Source organism: Rhinolophus ferrumequinum, chromosome X, assembly GCF_004115265.2.
Source record: "Rhinolophus ferrumequinum isolate MPI-CBG mRhiFer1 chromosome X, mRhiFer1_v1.p, whole genome shotgun sequence".
Classification (NCBI taxonomy): Eukaryota; Metazoa; Chordata; class Mammalia; order Chiroptera; family Rhinolophidae; genus Rhinolophus; species Rhinolophus ferrumequinum.
In genome coordinates this window covers 41969242-41988536 of record NC_046284.1, presented here as the reverse complement: position 1 = coordinate 41988536, position 19295 = coordinate 41969242, and the positions used below count along the sequence as shown (strand labels likewise).

The 19295-nt window shown below is 41.7% G+C and overlaps 1 protein-coding gene across 1 annotated transcript in view; it reads right to left on the bottom strand.

Annotated features, from left to right (window-relative positions):
• Positions 1-19295, bottom strand: part of TRPC5 (transient receptor potential cation channel subfamily C member 5) — a 384761-nt gene that overhangs the window by 141266 nt on the left and 224200 nt on the right. The window contains exon 3 of the mRNA XM_033111511.1: positions 5808-6329. Coding sequence (XP_032967402.1) covers positions 5808-6329 — 522 coding nt within the window. The remainder of the gene's footprint in view (positions 1-5807; positions 6330-19295) is intronic.

Below are 19295 nucleotides of genomic sequence, written 5' to 3'. Positions count from 1 at the left end.
TTATCCAACTACACTTTTACAATTATTTTTTATATCAAAGCTTACTATTGTATTCTTGTCTTGATAGCCTTATCTTAATAGACTAGAGGTACTTAGTCATTTCCTCTTGGACCTAATTATTACTTATTCAAGGACCTTATCCCTCCAGTCCTTATTTAAAACTTGTTTTTCTTCTGCATACTCATATATCACCCTTAGCTCACCAACCAACCAACCAACCAACCAAAAAAACCTTTTAAAAAGAAAAAAAAAAATAACCCGTAGTTCCCTAAGTTATTTGGGAGTTATTTGTATTGACAGATACAACTATCCACCAGTCTCAACTGTCATATCTCTTGAGGGTAATAAAAAAAACGTTGAAGATGATCTCCATTTATACCCCCAAAGAACGGAACTGCATTTTAGCAAGGTAAGGAAAACCACTGCTTTTTAACCCTTGTCACAATTTCATCTGAAAGAGCCTAGTGAATGCTGAAAGGATCTCAAGAGGTATTTTTCAGTTTAACACAAGTATTCATGTAAAGTGGACTAGGGAGCCACAGTTATGAAATACAACTTTCGTGTTTTGGATTTCTTTCATCAGAGATGCCATTAACAAAATCGGTTGTTGAAAACATACAAATACACATGCTTTTAGATTATGACAAATTCTGGCAATATTGATTTTTCTTTATAACTTGGACCTGCAGAATTTTATTTTCTCATAGTTCTGGAAGCCAGAAGTTCAAAATCAAGGTGTTGGCAGGGCAGTGCTCTCTCTGAAGGCTCTAGAGGAGAATCCAATTTTGTCTTTTTAGCTTTCAGTGCTTATAGGTAATGCTTGATGTTCCTTGGAGTTGCATAACTCCAATCTCGGCTTTCACCTTCACATATTCTCTATTTCTTCTCTTAATATTGATCATATTAAATAGTTTTATTGTTACTTGGAGAGATACTGGTCTTTCTTGAAACTGAGTCTTCTAAATTTTTAATGTTGGCAACCCCCTAACTTGCAGTTTTGGAAAATCATTTGTGTTGCAGCTCATTTTGTAGAGAAAAGTATTGTCTGGGTTTTGTTTGTTTTTGTGGAATACAGATTTTCAGTTCACAGTTTAAGTGACGTAGAGGCATGCTGTCCGTTTAAAACTTTTAGATGTGAGTGGGCTTCACTTTGGGTACTTTGCCCTAGTGCAGGAGTCTCTGATACTCCTCTCTTACAATACCTCCATCTGTTGAGAAAGTCTCCTTGTGTACTGGGTATTTCTACCTGGTTGGAATCACAGAGTGCTTTAAAAGAAGACTGAAAAGGGTCTCAGCTGGAATGACACTAGAGAGTGGAGAAGTGGTGCATCTGTACTTTCCTGTTCTGAGTATAGACACTGAGGAAGTAACCTACCTATCTTGAAAATAGAACCTCATGGTCCAACTGGAATTATGTATGGAATCATGTGAAAACAAAGACAGTTTTTCTTCTTTAGTTCAGTTGTCCCATTCCCATCTAGAGTTTATTTTTCCTTTGAGTAATTCTGGTCCTGGGAGATAATTCTTGTCCAGCCTCCTTCAGGACCCGAAACTCATCTGGAAAAGCTGGCCTTTAAAAAAATGTCTCCAACTTGTTTAGGGGCTCCCAACATGCAGCCCTCAAACCAAATATGTTCCACCAGACCCTGGGGTATGACTCACTTAAGATGTGAATATATTTTTCTTTTTGATGAGTAAGCAGATATAAATTATATGCCTCGAAGGAATTTGAGAAATTTTATCTAACAGAAAAGTTGAGTTCATTTGCTGAGTTCATAATAGAAGGATAAAATTAATTTTGATTCATTTTTTGTGTCCAAAGAAAAGGTTAGTTTGCCTAGTTCCATCACATCCTACGTAGGGAGTTTGTAGTGTGAAAATTGGTGCTCAAGAAGACTGTGACCCTTTTTGTGGCCTTAAGTACTGTATGTTTCACTTTTTTAAAGAATAGATTATGGATATTTATTGAACAGAGAGTTAGTCTGCTTCCTCTGATCCTGGACTTCTGAGAATGAAGTTCTGACAGACACCTGAATTATTGCAACCTCAGTAGCTCACAGCATTGTGTTTCTTACTCAAACACAGTAAATTTGAAATTACAAAACACCCTCAAAATGAGGACATTGCTGATTTATTCAAGGTGGAAGTATTCAGTCTTAAAGTAGACATGTGGATTGAATAGAGAGCAATTAGAGGCTGCAGTTTGGCCCTTGAACAACATAGGTTTGAACTGAGTGGGTCCAGTTATACATGGATTTTTTTTCAATAAATATGTACAATACTGTAAATGTGTTTTTCTTATGATTTTCTTAAAAATATTTTCTTTTCTCTAGCTAATTGTAAGAATACAGTAGGTAATACATATAACATACAAAATATGTGTTAATTGATGTTTATGTTATGGGAAGGTTTCTGGTCAATAGTAGGCTATTAGTAGTTAAGTTTTGGGGGAGTCAAAAGTTATAGGTTGATTTTCAACTGTGCAGGTGGTTGGTGCCCCTAACCTCTATCTTGTTCAAAAGTTATCTGTACACTAACTTGAGACTTAATGGAACCACAGATTTTTTTTTCAATTATATTTCACAGATTGAGAAGGATTACAGAGTTTTGTTTTTTTTAGTGGAAATGAAATCACAATTCAGAAGAGATTTATAGATTTTGATGAATATAAATCATGTTCTACATTCCGGAAGCAGTGTCTTTGGAATGTAAACCTTAAGGTATATATGAATTCTCAAGCTTGCTTGCTAATCAGTGTGGCTTAGTTTGAAGACAAACTAAATTAAAATTGATTGATAGCTATTGATAAGGTATTTTATTGGAAAATTTGGAGCTAAATATATAAATCCCAAAATCTGAAGTCTCTGACCATTGGATTAAACTTTGGGCCATTTTTGGGTTTATGTGAAAGTATATTCTTTTCTTTTTCATGAAATTATTGACAGTGCACTTGAGAGTTACTCACTATCCTTGCTGCATTTGCTGCAATCCTGGAATTGGAATTTGATGTGCTCTGATTGAAACAATTCAGCCTATTAAATTCCAGAATTCTCATTGATTTGATTCACAATGATGAGTGAACACCACCAGGCCTAAAATTGTTGATCTTTGCATAAATACAGTGCTTTTTGTATTTTCTATTACTGCTGAATATCAATAATTTTGAATAGTTGAAAGGTGCTACTTTTCCAGTAAAATCTGAAATTCTAATTGTATGGGCTTACTATTAAAACAAAAGTGGACACCTCAAAACTTGTTCATCTTCAAAAAATGACTCCTAATGGTGATAGTTGCCCAACAATGTGAATATACTTAATGCCACTGAAATGTAAACTTAAAAATGGTTAAAATAGTAAATTTTGTGTTATGTATATTTTACAACAATAAAACAAATGACCTTTTCTACTTGAATGTACACAACAAATAGACCCTGAAAAAATGTTGGAATCTCTGGTGCTTAATTAAGAGAACAGAAAGTAGTATAACCCTGTGGCACATTCAGGTTGGTATAATGGTAGCTGAGAAAATATTGTATGAATATACAGTAACATAGAGATATTCTGTAATAAAAATAAGAGAAATTATGAAATAGGGAACAGAGTTTCAGGAAAGTAAAGGACTAAAACATGAGGGGAAAAATATGAGAAGGTTAATGAGGGTTGGAGGGCAGTGAATGTAGAACTCAAGGGTGAGTCCATGGTCATATGCCAAGCATATTCCCATGAGAGTAAGGAAGTCATCACAATGGTTTCCAAATGGAGAAGTAAATAAAATTTGCAAATGAAGATTACATGAGCAGAAGGGGTCAAGTGACAAAGTAGTTGGGAGATGATCTATTATTACCAAATTGATGAAATATTGCAGTGAAATTATTTGAAAATAAATGCTTTGTCAATTTTCAGGGGGATGGGGACCTAAAATTATGATGCTTATCTGCTATCTAGTGAGGTAACTAATGCAAATTTTAGTTTTATTCTGCAATATCTATTTTTTAACACTTCTATTCCTATTAACCACTTTGTTACCTGGAAGACATTCGTGTTCTAAAAATACCTGTGGTTTTCTCTCTCTCAGTATTATATCAATTCATGTAAAGTGAAAAACAAAGAAACTGTAATAATGGAAATATACACATAATATTAAAGTCAATCAGACCTTACAACAGACTATGTAACACAACTGGTACTATATATATAAACAGTGGGGCAGTGGGAGAGAGGGAGGATTATGGGAGGGGATGGGCCATTGCTATATCTATTACCTACAATTTTAGTACACAGAATCGATCCCCATGTGTAAAAATGAAAATGAATAATAATAGCAGCTAATACTTATTGAAGGCCTAAAATATGCTGAGTATTGTGCTATGCATAAGTATATTACCTGTTTTATTTAAATTTTATATTTCTACAGGGAGGAAATGCTCCTGTTATTATCCCCATTTTTCAGAAGAGAAAAGTGAGGTTAAATAACTTCAGGCTTAGTGAAATAAAGCAATTAGTAGGAAAAAACAGGATAAGGAGGCTCAGGGGTGGGACTATCCATTTACTATCTATCTCCCCCATACAGCCCCTTCAGTCTTCATGTTGTTCTTTTGTCATTTTTTAAAATCCCCTTCAAAGTTTCCCCTGGTACTCATTTTTGCCTCATTTCAGAGGCATAGTATTTGTTTTTCTTGTCTGAGAGAAAGGAACCTGGTGAGTACACAATGTGATTTGCCTCAGAGCTCAGACCCAGAAAGGGGTGGGTCTGCCTGTTGCCCTTCAGATGGCAAGCAAGCATCTTGGTTTAACCTGTTTGAATCTGACTCCTGGTAATATTGATACAGCTATAAAAATGGACATTAAAGTACTTCCTGTGCCACATTAGCATTTTCTCATTTATTTCCTATAATAGTCCTATGAAATGGAGGAACTATAGTCATCTTCAATTTAAAAATGAAAAAAAAAATAATGTCCTGAAAATTCGAGTGACTTATTTCAAGGGCATATAGCTGGTGAATTTCTCTGGCTCCAAAGTCCCTGCTCTTTCTACTGTACCGTGCTGCCTTCTTAATGAGCTAAACTAGGCTACTAGGCTTGCTAGGAGGTTCCCCAAAATTGTTTGATTCAATGGCATAGAACAGCCCTGGCTACATTGTAAATGTGGCCAAGCTGGAAAACAAAGCCTCTCCTGTGATCTGCTTGAACTGACCTCCCTCAAAGAGGTGAACCCTAAAAGTTTGGAGGTCACACCATAGCAGACGTTGCTCCAGCCTTCTACAGAATTACACACCCTGAGTATGAATCCATCTTTCAAATGCATGTCTCAGCTTTCTTGTTGAGGGGCTGCTAGGGACTTAGTTCTGATGACAATTACCAGTATCCAGACAGTGATCCATGATCATTGCCCACCATGTCCAAGTATATAGGGTGGGGTTTTTTGTTATGTGCTGTCATAAAAGTTCCCCTGCAGAGCACTTAGTTAATATGTAATTCACTAATGTTATCATTTATTTAATGTCTACCACTACCATGAAGGCAGGGTGAGTACCTGTTTTCTGTATCCCAAATACCTAGAAGAGTGCCAAATAAACACTTGTTGTTGAATTAATGAATGCTTTTCCATCAAAGAATCAGATGATCAGTATTTTTCCTTACTTATCTGGCCATAAAGAAAATATGCAGAGGCTGTATGTGCCTTGGATAAATGGGCCTGTTTTTTGAAGCCTGTCTAATCATTTGTTTAGAAAAATGCTGACTCTTGCCCTGCTACTCTTGACTCTGGAGGTCTTAAGTTTCCTGGAAGCAGAGAAGTGCTCAGCTTACCTCTTTCTGGTGGTATTTGATTGCCACCTTCAGCTTGGCCAGGTCATGGTACTTCTGAGGGTCAAGCTCTTCACTGTGATCATCTCGATGGTTGAGGATGATCTCCAGTTCTCGGGAGCTCCGAGCTTGGTCCAGCAGGTCTTTGGCAAAGAGCTTGCACTGTTGGGAGAGCTCCTCATACTCAGCCTTGAACTCATTCTCCACCTTGCTGAGCTCCTTGAGCTCCCAGCCCAGGCGGAAAGCAGTTAGGATGGGGTCCTCGCTTGATAAGGCAATGAGTGAGGGGCTTGCCAAAGCTTTATAGATGTTCAGCCGGGAGCGGGAGTGGCGCAGACTGTCTACCTCTGAACTGGACACACACTCCACACAGTTGCAGCGGATTTGGTGAGGCCGTGGGATAGTGACCCGTTTTTGGACAAGCAATTTGATGATTTCATAGTTGTTGGTGTGGGCAGCCAGCATGATGGGAGTGATGTCCGGTGTGAACTCAGAGAACTGGGTGTCCATCATCAAAGTGGGGACCTAGATACAATAAAACAACAACAATAACAAAACATAAAAGAGTAGAATTAAAGCTTAGAAAAAGAGGGAGCACAGGGACTATCAAATGTTAGTGATTCAGGAATCTGAGTCACCATTCTTTTGTCTATTCTCCTTAACATAATGGCTAGTTGTGGAATGCTTACTGTATGCCAGGCACTGTTCTAAGCACCTTACATCTATTTACTCATTTAATCTCCACAACAACCTTTTGAGGTAAATATTTTCCTCAAATGAAGAAGTTGAGGCACACAGACATTAAAGAACATACCTAAGTTTACACAGCTTTTAGTAACATAGCCAAGATTCAAACCCAAGAAACATGACTCTAGAGCTTGGCTCTTAAAATTATGCAACCACAACATGCCCAGTTCTGTCTGAGGCACGATGGGGGATACAGAGAAGTAAAAAAATTTTCCTGACATTTTGGAGCTTTGTTGGTTAGATCGGAATTATACAAAATCAGTAAGTAGGAGTAACTAGTAGTATATGTTCAGTTCCAAATGAGCAGCAGAGATTGCAGGAATATTTGTTTGAAAGACTAAAGACAACCAGTAATCTTAAAGACCATGCCACTAAATCAAGTGCTGGAGGCTGAAGAGAAGATATCCTCAAATGGTTACACTGACTTTGTATGTGTATAGGATTTCAGGGGACCAAAGATCAAGGCCAGGCAATGTTCCCCCCAACTTTCTGTAGGTCCAAACAAGGTAGGGAGAATCTGTTATTGTCGGGAAGAAGTACTCTGTAAATGAGGACCTCTACGCTTGAGGGAGGGGCTACAAATAGCAAAAGGACCTTTGATAAAAATGCTATTTAATGATATGCAGCTTGGTGTAAAAAGTAGGTTTAAGTGAAAGGTACAGGGTTCTTTGGGTATTCAGGAGTATCTCTGGGTGAGTGTGCAGAACCTGATCAATGAAAAAAAAATATCAACTGTTTAATTTATTTATTGGGATGATATTGGTTAGTAAAATTGTATAGGTTTCAAGTGTACATTTCTATAATACATCATCATTCTATTGCACTGTGTGTTCACCACCCAGTCAGTTCTCCTTCCATCACCATATATTTGACCCCCTTTTCCCTCTTCCATAACTGCCCTCCCCCTTATTGTCTGGTAACTACTAATCTGTTGTCTGCGTCTATGAGTTTTTGTTTGTTTGTCTTGTTCATTTGTTGCTTTCAGTTTTATATCTCACAGATGAGTGAAATCATATGGTTCTCAGCTTTTTCTGTCTGACTTATTTTGCTTAGCATGATAATCTCAGGATCCATCTATGTTGTTGCAAATGGCAGTATTTCATCTTTTTCTTACAGCTGAATAATATTACACGGTATATATGTACCACAAGTTCTTAATCTAATTATCTATCAAAGTACACTTTGGTTATTTCCATGTCTTGACCACTGTGAATAATGCTGCAATGGACATAGGGGTACATATATCTTTACAGATAAATGTTTTCAGATTTTTTAGATGGATACCCAGAAGAGGTATTGCTGGGTCGTATAATAATTTTATTCTGAATATTTTTGGTGAACCTCCATAATGTTTTCCATAGTGGCTGTGGCAATTTATATTCCCACCAGCAGTGTATGAGGGTTCATTTTTCTCCACAACCTCTCCAACACTTGTTACTACTTGTTTTGTTGATAATAGCCATTCTAACATGTGTAAGGTGGTATCTCATTGTGGTTTTGATTTGTATTTCCCTAATAGCTAGTAAAGTTGAGCATTTTATTTCATACATCTGTTGGCCATTTGTCTTCTTGGGAGAACTGGGAGTGATATCAGAAACATGACAGCATGAGGGGTCCCCCTTGATCTCTCCCCTTGAAGTTGTTACAACAAGTTGAACAGCTCTAATTCAACAAAGGATTCCCTACAGAACACAGAAACATGTCGGAGAGATCTGCGCATTGAAGAATCTGAAGGTGGGCGAATCAGTGTGAACAGAGGTGAATGGAAGGAAGAAGTGCAGACATGGGGGCCAAGGGACAAAACCCAGAACTTACTGTGGGCCCAAGGGAGGGGAGGATTGAGACTGGAGGTGCACTTTCTGTGGCCCCAGCAATCCTGCCTGGGTGCTCAGCATATAATACCGCTGAACCCAGTAATAGGGGCAGAGACCAAATACAGAAGTGTGACACTATGGTCTCACAGCCCTCACTGCCAGGCAGAAAACAAAGCAATGGAGCCTGGTTGCCTCTCTCTGCCCCCAGAGCTTGCCTCCCCCACACCCTCCAAGTTTTCATCTTTAATATGTGTTTTGGGACCCAGTCTGCTCTTAGTCCAATAGAGAAACTGAGGCAGCTCACTAGACCCACAGAAGAGTCTCAGTGTGGTGGGGTCTAGAGCTAGAGAATGAGGAGGACCAGAAGAGTCACAGGAGGCCTCATGGAGGGGTGGAGGTGAGTATTCAAAGCATACGAGGTCTGACAATTAAGTTCGCGAACTTATCACTGTATACTTACATTGGTAGCACTGTACAAACTCTCGGTAAGGTTTCATAACCTTGGTATATCAGTGTCTCACAGCTGTGTTCGTGTTGACATGTGGCTGTGTCTTGCTGAGTGGAGTTCATTATTGTCGTTGCTTGTTTTTGTGTGTCGTTGCGAGAATGTCTAAGCTTGAATTAGAGTAACGAACAAATATTAAATTTCTAGTTAAACTTGGCAAGAGTGGAAGTGAAATCAGGGACATGTTAGTCCGAGTTTATGGGGATAATGCCATGGAGAAAATGGCAGTGTACAAATTGATTAACGTTTTTCTGAGGAGAGACAATGCATTACTGATGAAAAGAGGTCAGGGCAGCCAGTAATAAGCAGAACTGACGAAAACATTGCAAAACTTCATTGAATTGTGCATCAAAATCATCGACTGACTGTGAGAAGCATAGCAAACCAAGTAAGCACTGATAGAGAAACAAGAAAATCTTAACTGAAAATCTTGGCATGAGAAAGGTATGTGCAAAAATGGTCCCGAAGGAGCTCTTGCATCACGACAATGCACCAGCTCACATGGTACTATCTGTGAGGGCGTTTTTAGCCAGTAAACAAATAACTGTTTTGGAACATCCTCCCTAGTCACCTGATCTGGCCTCCAATGACTTCTTTCTTTACCCGAATATAAAGGAAATAATGAAAGGAAGACATTTTGATGACATTCAGGACATCAAGGGTAATACAGTGATAGCTCTGATGGCCATTCCAGAAAAAAAGTTCCAAAATTGTTTTGAAGGTTGGACTAGGCACTGGCATGGGTGCACAGCTTCCCAAAGGGAGTACTTCAGATGTGACCATAGTGATATTTAGCAATGAGGTATGTAGCACTTTTTCTAGGATAAGTTCACGAGCTTAATTTTCAGACCTTGTATATAGGATTCCAAGTTATGAAATAGTGATCTTAACGCACTTAAAAAAACAGTTCCAAATACTTATTTTAACTGTGGAGAATATGCATAATTGGGATTCTCACAGAATAGACAAATATTGTTTTAATCAATAGTTTCTTTTTACTCTTCAGTTAATTTTTTTTTTAGAATCCCACATTTGCTGGAGAACTGACAAAAGGATGATTTAGTTTTCCATCATATTTGCCTCCTTCCCACCTGGGATGAAAGATTCCCAAACAAGGAAGTGGCCAGAAAACAGGGTGGGGAAAAAGGTGGAGGAGAAAGGGGATAGGAGTCTGCCAGAAATCTGTTTCCTTCAGGGAATGGTTGCATCAGCCTCTGAATAGTTGAGAGCTGGCTGCACATTGGTCGTCACATTGGATGGAGCAGCGAATAAACACTGTTAAATATTTAGAGGGAGCAGCTACAAACAAGACAGCAGGAAGTGAGCAACTGGCTCATAAAGTAAATTGGACACAGGAGAGAATAATCTCAGAAATTAACATAAGCCTACAGGCTAAGGAAGAACTAGGTTGAGTGGAACTGGTAATGAACGTAAACACCACAACCGAAGTAAATCCTGAAGGTGGAAGAGATGGTAAGTGATCAATGTGTCACAGTTGGCCCAGGAAGAAAGGATCTCAGATCTGTGAATCTGCCCCTTCTCAGTGGGCAGTCGTATTCCTCAATCTCTGTCATGATCTAGAAGCAGGAGGTGGGGAGGTGGAGAGAAAATAGACAGTAGCACAGGATTCCTTGGGTTAGATGGGAAGTATGTGTATGCTCTCTGTGGGGAAAAAGCCAAGGAGAGCAGTTCCCAGGCTCTCGGCCTCACGTGGAGGGGTGCTGGCTCCGGTAGTAGATGGCCGTCTGCTGAGGCTAGTTGGCCGTCAGCTGTAGCCGGTTAGCCAATTGGCTACTGATATAACTGCTGTGGCTGTGCTGGGGAGAGGGAGTTTGTCGGCAGACAGAAAAGCAGACAGCAGGTCGCACGTCGTGTGAATCCAGCCTCCAGTGAGACTATAGTGGTATGATTCCCCTACCTATGGCTCCGTGGGTGTTCCTTTTTGGCCTAGCCACATCCTGTGTCCTTATGTGGGGAGCAGGATCAGAGACCCTGCAGGCCTCCCTGCAGGACACATGGCGCAGCAAGCAGGGTGTGGTGTTGGCCAAAACTCCGGAATGTACTGTAGCAGTTTATACATATAAAAGCTCAGTTTCGTAAGCAGGGTATGGTGCCGGCCAAAACCTATCAAAGCATGGTGGAGCAGTTTGTGCGTGTGAGAGCTCAGCTTCGGGAGGCCCATGAGGAGTGACACTGGGAACAGGAGGCGCGGTCTGCCTGGGAGACTCAAGCCTCCAGCTGGCACACGACCCTCTTGGCCATGGAAGGCGTTGCATTCATTTTGGTGATCTGCTGCGGCCATAGGATCCGAGGGTTGTGGACAACTTATACGGAGGCCTCCACCCACTCAGACACCTGGCATGGCGAGCAAGATTCCGACCAGGTAGGAATGGAGTCTGACTCTGGGCAGGAGGATGTGTGGGCCCCACACAGTGTGTGGTGTCCGGTGGCCACTGTTCTCAGGAGTTGGACCCCCAAGGAGGGGTGGGAGGTCACGGATGGCTCTCTGGCCAGCGTGGAGAGGGCCCTGCAGGCTCTGGCTGAGCGGTTGCCAGAGGAGGCGAAGGCTACAGCTGGCCGTGTGGGCTGGATGTTCCTCACGGCCTTGAGTCTCAACACGGAAAGTGCGCTTAATGAAATGGCCCAGGTTCCAGACGAAGTGTCCCGGTTGGAGGTGCTGGAAGCCCGGGTCCGCCTGTTAGAAGAAGGGCCCCACAGTGGAGACTCTGAGGTAGAGGCGGGGGAAGCGAGTGGAGACAATGTAGCTCCCAACCCCCAAGCTTGGCCAATCTTGAAGCAAAGGGTAAAACGTGAGCAACCTTTGGGCCCCAGGGGCGTTGCTGCAGGCAACCAAGCTGTGACTGAGTTCACAACCTACACCCCTTACACTCCCACTGAGTTGCAGGAGCTGGGGAGGTGGTACAGCCAGCACCCTGGAGAGCCAGTCTCGGCTTGGCTACTACGTTTATAGGATGAGGGAGCAGACAACATTCTCTGCTCCCCAGGTGAGATGGAAAAGCTAGCCTTTGTGACAGTGCATCCGTCCTTGCGACAAAGGTTGCAGAACTGCCATAGGTTGGCCCAAAACCAGGGCAACCATTCTCTAATGCAGTGGCTCACTGCTGCGGTACTCAGAATATGGGGATAGGCTGGCGAGCTGCTAGACACTGGGAGTCAATGGCAGTCATATATGAAACTTACTCAAATCATCCGTGAAATGGGTATGAGACATGCTATTTTCAACCATAATATGCAGGGACTGGATGACGAGCTTTTTACAGCCAGCATGAGAGATCTAGTTTTGGAGACTACACCTGTGAGTGCTTTTGGATCCTTGGTTGCTATTCCTTACACCCTATGTGGGGCGACGGATCCATGAAGTTACAACTGCCATGGCCACCCTAGGGGATGTTGAAAGCCGGAGGCGAAGGAAGTTAAGACAGAAGGTCCGCGCAGTTGAGACCTGGAAGCCCAAATCAAAAGTAAAGGGGCGATGTCGCGGGCCTCAGAGAGTAACACGCGCACAGATGTGGCGTAATGTCGTGGCAACAGGGGTCGATCGGGAGAAAATAGACCAACAACCCAATGCACTGTTGTTGGAACTTTGGAAACAGTTGAGTCCAAAACAGCAATTCCGGAGAGCCTAAAAGAGAAGTCTGGGAAAACGCGACCCGTGTCCTTCCAGGACTTGATGCGGCTGCTTGAGGCCGACTCCTTTCAGCTTGATTAGGGATGGGGCAAGGCACCCAGTCAGACGGGATGAGTGGGGACTGGAGGCCCCACGTGGAACTGTCCATACATTGGTCCCCTCCTAATGTGCAGAGGGTTTTGCCCTAGTTGACACTGGCACAGACTGCAGTCTATTTTATGGGAACCCAGAACTCTTCCCCGGACCAGCAATCTGCATTGATGGCTATGGGGGAAAGACTGTGACTGTAAAATCTGTTTCCTTACCACTGGGTATAGGAAGGCTTCCTCCTCGTACCTACGAGGTGTATGTCTCCCCCGTTCTGGAGTATATTCTAGGGGTGGACGTGCTACATGGACTCAGTTTATAGACGTCAGTAGGAGAGTTCCATCTCCGGATCCGAGTGGTGAAAGCAGTGACACGCGGGCATGCTCACCACCCTCCTCAAGTGTTGCCACAGCCCTAGCGTGTGGTTACAGTGCAACAGTACCGCCTGCCAGAAGGGCAGGAGAAGATTGGTCATACAATATTGGAATTGGAGAAGGCACATATTGTGAGGCCAATGCACAGTCCCTTTAACTCCCCAGTATGGCCTGTCAAGAAGCCAGATGGGACCTGGTGAATGACTATGAACTATAGGGAGTTAAATAAGGTGATGCCACCTTTGCATGCTGCAGTGCCTTCAATTCACGATTTGATGGATCGTCTGACTGTCCGCCTGGGAACGTATCATTATGTAGTGGACTTGGCCAATGCTTTTTTCTCCATTGACATTGCACCTGAGTGTCAAGAGCAGTTTGCTTTTACTTGAGACGGGCAGCAGTGGACTTTTCAAGTCCTTCCTCATGGATACTTGCACAGCCCCACTATTTGCCACAGGCTCGTGGCCCAGGATTTGGCACAGTGTGATCGCCCGTCCTCTGTGGCCTTATTTCATTATGTTGATGATATTTTATTAACATCAGATTCTCTTTTAGAGCAAGCAACTCCCTCTCTTCTCCACCACCTGAAGTCACGTGGCTGAATGAGGAAAAGGTCCAAGGCCCTGGCTTATCTGTCAAGTTTTTTGGTGTTTTGTGGTCCGGTGCCTGTAGGCTAATATGGCACAAGGACCCTCACGGAAGACGCTTGTCATGTAGATTGTGAGGCGAGACCCTGTAGGGGTGGAGTGTGGGGACAAAGCCCCAGAGAGCAGTTTCCAGGCTCTCAGCCTCACGTGGAGGGGTGCTGGCTCGGGTAGTAGATGGCCGTCGGCTGTGGCTAGTTGGCCGTCAGCTGTAGCCAGTTAGCCAGTTGGCTACTGATATAACTGCCGCGGCTGCGCTGGGGAGAGGGAGTTGGTCGGCAGGCAGAAAAGCAGACAGCAGGTCGCACGTCGTGTGAATCCAGCCTCCAGTGAGACTATAGTGGTATAACTCCCCTACCTATGGCTCTGTGGGTGTTCCTTTTTGGCCTTCTGTGGGTGTTCCTTTTTGGCCTAGCCACATCCTGCGTCCTTATGTGGGGAGCGGGAGCAGAGACCCCACAGGCCTCCCTGCACGACACTCCCTACTATGGTGCTCTTCCTGTCCTTTCTCCCCACTTTCTTGCTCTTTCTGTTTTCCCTACTCTTTTGTTTTCTTCTTTCTTTCCTTCTATGTCAGTGCTGCCAGGGCTGTCTAAGACACACAGAGATACTTGTGAATATTGCCTAGCCCACTTTTGTCATGGAGCAGAGAAGTTTCTCCTTTATACTTAGAATATTGTTATGCAGGGTGCCATGTGGGGTCTCTCATTCCGCTCCCCACATAAGAATACAGGATATGGTGAGGCCAAAAAGGAACACCCACGGAGCCATAGATAGGGGAGTCATACCACTATATTCTCGTTGGCAGCTTGGTTGGAGACACAGGGAGCAGGAGCCACACAATCCGCAGCCTGCCGTCTGCTTCTCTGCCAACCAACCTCACTTGCTAGCTACAATCCACCGTGCTAACTGCAATCCGCTCCTGCTAGCTCAGCCACCATCTTCTTCCTAGCCCCCATTTTTCTGTTAGCGTAGCCACGGCAGTTATATTAGTGGCCAGTGGCTCACTGGTGACAGCTGACAGCCAACTAGCCACAGCTGATGGCCATCCAATCACAGTTGATGGCCATTTACTACCTGAGCCAGCCCCTTTCCATGTGATGGTGAGAGCCTGGAAACTGCACTCCCGGCTCTGTCCCCACAAATACGACATGGTTTCTGAAGCCATCTGATTCTGTTGTCTTTGACTTAGTGCTCAACAAGGAGTTGTCTTAGTCTGCTCGTTTTCCTCAAAAGATCCAGCAGCACAGTACTAGACACACAGCAGGCACTCAGAAAAAAGGAATTAAGTTTTCTAATCTCAAATTAAGAAATTGATTCTAATTTACAACCCTAATTCCCACAATTTGAAACAATGTGAGCTAGTTCTTTTGGGTCTTTCCTTCCCACATGTAGCTGAGAAGGTACGTGTTCGAAGACTCTAAGGAGTGTTACCAGATGGGCTCTGTAAGGAATATTCTGAAGTCACAAAAACCTAAGACAATACTTGTCATTTTCACAATTCTATTTCTTCAAAATGGAGACTCTCACTCAAAGAATAGATTTCTACTCTTCTTGTACCCTCTTTTTCTGCCTCTCTTCATCCTGCTGCTTTTCCTTTCTATACCGTGTAGCGACCATCGACTGGCATCAGGACAGCCATGGTAAAGCAAGAGAGGTTCTATAATGAGGGTCAGAGGTTTGTGATAATAATCAGGACTGTATGATATGGTCAACAACAGGCCAAACATACAATAGGTGACAAAAATGAAGGCTAAGTGTGGGTGCATATGCATAATTTGGGTGAGTGAATGGTAGGAACTGGTGAACTGTAGAGCACATACCTTCTCAAGAGGGATATCTGCCTGGTCAACTTCTTGTTGTTATAAAATTTTTATGATAAGCACAAATGAGGGCCCAGTGTTTTAATTTTTCAGTAGAATTCAAAACTATGGATTTTGGGGTAGAATTTTTTTAAAGCTTTAAGTGTTGGCTGAAAAAAAATTAGCAATAGTATACAGGCAAACAAAATACATACATGAGGAAATTTAGGCTTGAGTGAGCCAGTTTGTGACCTTTGAGTTAGCATATAAGTTGTGAGACTAAGGAGAGATAAGAGAGGAAGCTGGACATTTAGGCAGGTGTTAGATGATAAAAGGCCTCATTTGCCATATTAAGGAACTTAATGTTATCTGTTGACCATAGGGAACCACTGAAGAGTTTTTTTTTTTAATTAAAGTGTATTCTTTTTAATTAAAGTATAAACTTTTAGTCAAGTTACATAGACTTCAGGTGTACAATTCTGTAATACATTATCTGAATAATATTTCTTTTTTTAAATTAAAGTTTATTGGGTGACAATTGTTAGTAAAGTTACATAGATTTCAGGTGTACAATTAAGCGAAATAAGTTAGACAGAAAAAGCAGAGAAACATGATTTTGCTGATATGTGGTATATAAACCAAAAACAACAAAAGAACAAGACAAACAAATGAGAAACAAAAATTCATAGACACACACAATAGTTTAGTGGTTACCAGAGTGTAAGTGGGACGGGGAGTGGTAGATGAGGGTAAAGGTGATTTATAGATGATGTAACACTGAAGAGTTTTCATTAGAGAGGGACATAGCTGAGCAAATGTTTTACAAAGATCAGTTTGGCTAAAGTGTGGGGAATTGGCAGTGGTAAATGTGCTGCTAATGTTTAATAAGGAACTTTCTATTAAAAATCTTGATTTGTAGTGTTTGCCAATTTCTGTGGTATAAATACTTCCACTGTGGCCAATTTCAAGCTCCCAGTATGACATCAGGGGACACAGGTGGTAAGAGATGCACACAACCATTTCTCACCAGCAGGTGGAAGCCAGCTCTAGCGCACCATTGGATGAGTTTCAGAAGGATAAGACTAGTTATAAGATATCAGTAGTCCAAGTGAAGAAATGGTGAGATCTTAAACTAAATAATGATTCTAGAGATGGACAGGAAAAAACAGATTTAAGACGTTCATTGGATGTGTCAGGTAGTACTGAAGGGAGGAGAAATCAAGGAGGTCAGGTTTCTGGATTGCATACCTGGTTGAATGTCGTGTCACCAATAGAGATAGTGCAGTGAATAAGGGAGGAAGAGCAGGTTTAGGGTTTTAAAAAAAGTTTAATTTTGGACATGTTGAGTTTGAAGTACCTATTGGGACAGTAATGGGAAATTGTATAACTCTACTGTGAATCTTGAAGGAAAGGTCAGGGCTGAAAATGTAGATGTGAAAGCCTTCAGCCTATAGTAGTTGAAACTAAGAGAGTGATATAGGATCAGCCTCTGCCTTCCCCAGCACCCCCATAGCTGGGCCTGCTGATCTACCCCAAGGAATCAGTCCTGCCCTACTTTCTAAAGCAACCAAGCCTTGAAATAGGAAGCAGTTAAGTGGCTGGCCTCAGACTCCTCCATTCCAAATTTCAATCATTGGGGATTTGCATTATGGTACTTTCCTTGTTCTGTTAGTTTCTGAATCCCAGTTTCTTCCCCACCTCAGCCCTAATTTGTAGAACAAGATTCTCTCTGCGTCCTTAGTCTGAGTTTCTGTTCTTGTAATGGGCCTAATTGCCTGGGTCTAGTATATTTTCTGGATTACCTGTGCCTCTGATTGTCTTTGACTTGTTCTATAACTCTATAAATTGTAATGCAAATATTTCCTGTTGGGCACAATGCAATTGATTACTACTTTATGCATCTGTTTGTAAATTTCTTTCAGCCATTCCTGATGGCCTATATCAGGGGCCAGCAAACTTTTTCTGTAAAAGGATAGATAGTGAATATGGTAGGTCTTGTGGACAATACAACTCTGCCTTTGTACCAGGAAAATAGCCATGGGCAATATGTAAATGATTGGGTATGGCTGTACTCCATAACTATTTATTTGCCAAAACAGGTGACAGGCTGGAGTTTGTAGCCCGCAGTTTGCAAACCCCTGGCCTCCTGGTACCCTCCCTAATTAGTGAGTTAAACAAAATTTTTCACACATGTTCACTTGAATTTACATGAGGATCATGATTTAATCCCCTTTTAAAAAATTATCCTTTAACAGCCATTTGTGTCAGATTGAGGTCAGGTGGAAAATTCAATTTTGTTCTTATCAAATTTTGCCTTCTCTTTGAACTCCAAAATTATACAGAATGATACTAGGCTTCCCATTAAAACTCATGTTTTTTAAAATGAAAAAATTGTGGTGGGGATGGAGAAGAGGGAAGGAAATCAACATAACAAGAAATTAAATTTAGTTCATATTATCTACAACTGTACTTCTAAAGAAACCTCGTGCATGAACTGACTTGATTGAATTTTAACATTTGCAATGATGTGGGCTTAGGGCATGGCCACTAAAGAAGTTACATTGCCTGCTTCTCCCTGAGGCTTTGCATTCAGGCCTTAATGCAAATCATTAATCCTCCTGGTTCTGCCCTAGGTCTTCCTGTTTCAAAGCTAGCATTATATTCTAGGATCCTTCTGGATAAATAAGCATGGGACAGAGTCACTGGGCTCAGAGCTCATCACATAAAACACAACAGAGTGCACAGAGTGAGCTAAAGTCAATTCTTTGTTTTTTCAGTTAAATCCTATTGCCAGAGGACACAACAGAGGAGTAGATGATGCTCCCCTTTCCCCACTCTCAGGACTGACTGGTTACTGTTCTCAAGGGGCCCAAATGATACATTCATTTCCATTAACCTCATCAGTGGACACAATCTGCTAATTGGAAGTTTTCTGAACCCTATTGTTACCAGCCTTAGGCAGGTTTCCTTGCTGGAGTTTATCACAGACTTCTGAAAATAAACCCCACATTTGTAATTAGTGGGGAGACCCTTATAAGGGAGCCACTTCATTCATACCTCCAATGCCGTCTGGTCATGGGCTAAATGATCCAATTGGCGTTTCCTCACACAACTGGCCTGATAGTATCATGGTCGAAATGAATCTCCCATTTTGTCCCTGAATTTAGTGAAATTGCAATACCTCTTTTTCTACATGCTGGGTCTCCTCCTCCCCATCCTAACATGCCTGATAAAATTAATATTCAGTCTTTTCAGCAGTTCAAGGGAGTGTTGGAAACAAAATTTCATTTCTCTATATTACTCAGAAATGAAGAACACTTGCATCTAATCTCATCACATTACCAGGTACCCACTCTGCCTTACCAATAGATCAGTTAGCTGGTAGTGGTGATGGATGAGCTTACTTTGGAGCAGCCATTGGCATCAGATGGGAAATAATGTTTCCAGGACTCCAGTAAAAACAGAACCATTAGAATTAAGATTTGCTGGATCATCTCAGCTGATTTCAAAACTAAAATATATATAATTTAGGAGACTAAAATGGACAAAATTTATTTAAGGATAATGTCACAAAACACACCTGATTTTTTAATCAATATTAATATGTAAAATTCAATAATGTATATAACAATGGCCAGCATTACCCTTTGTAACAGGGATAAAAATAACACTGATGGTTATTAGTTATGGAGAACTTCCCATATGCAAGGCAACATACTAGAGTATCTCATTTAGTCCTTACCATGGTTCTATGCTATAAATATAATAATTACCCCCATCTTATACCCGAGGAAACTCAGCCATAGAGAAGCTAAGTGCCTTGCCTGAGGTCACATATCTAGGAAGTAGTGACCCGAACTTGAACCCAG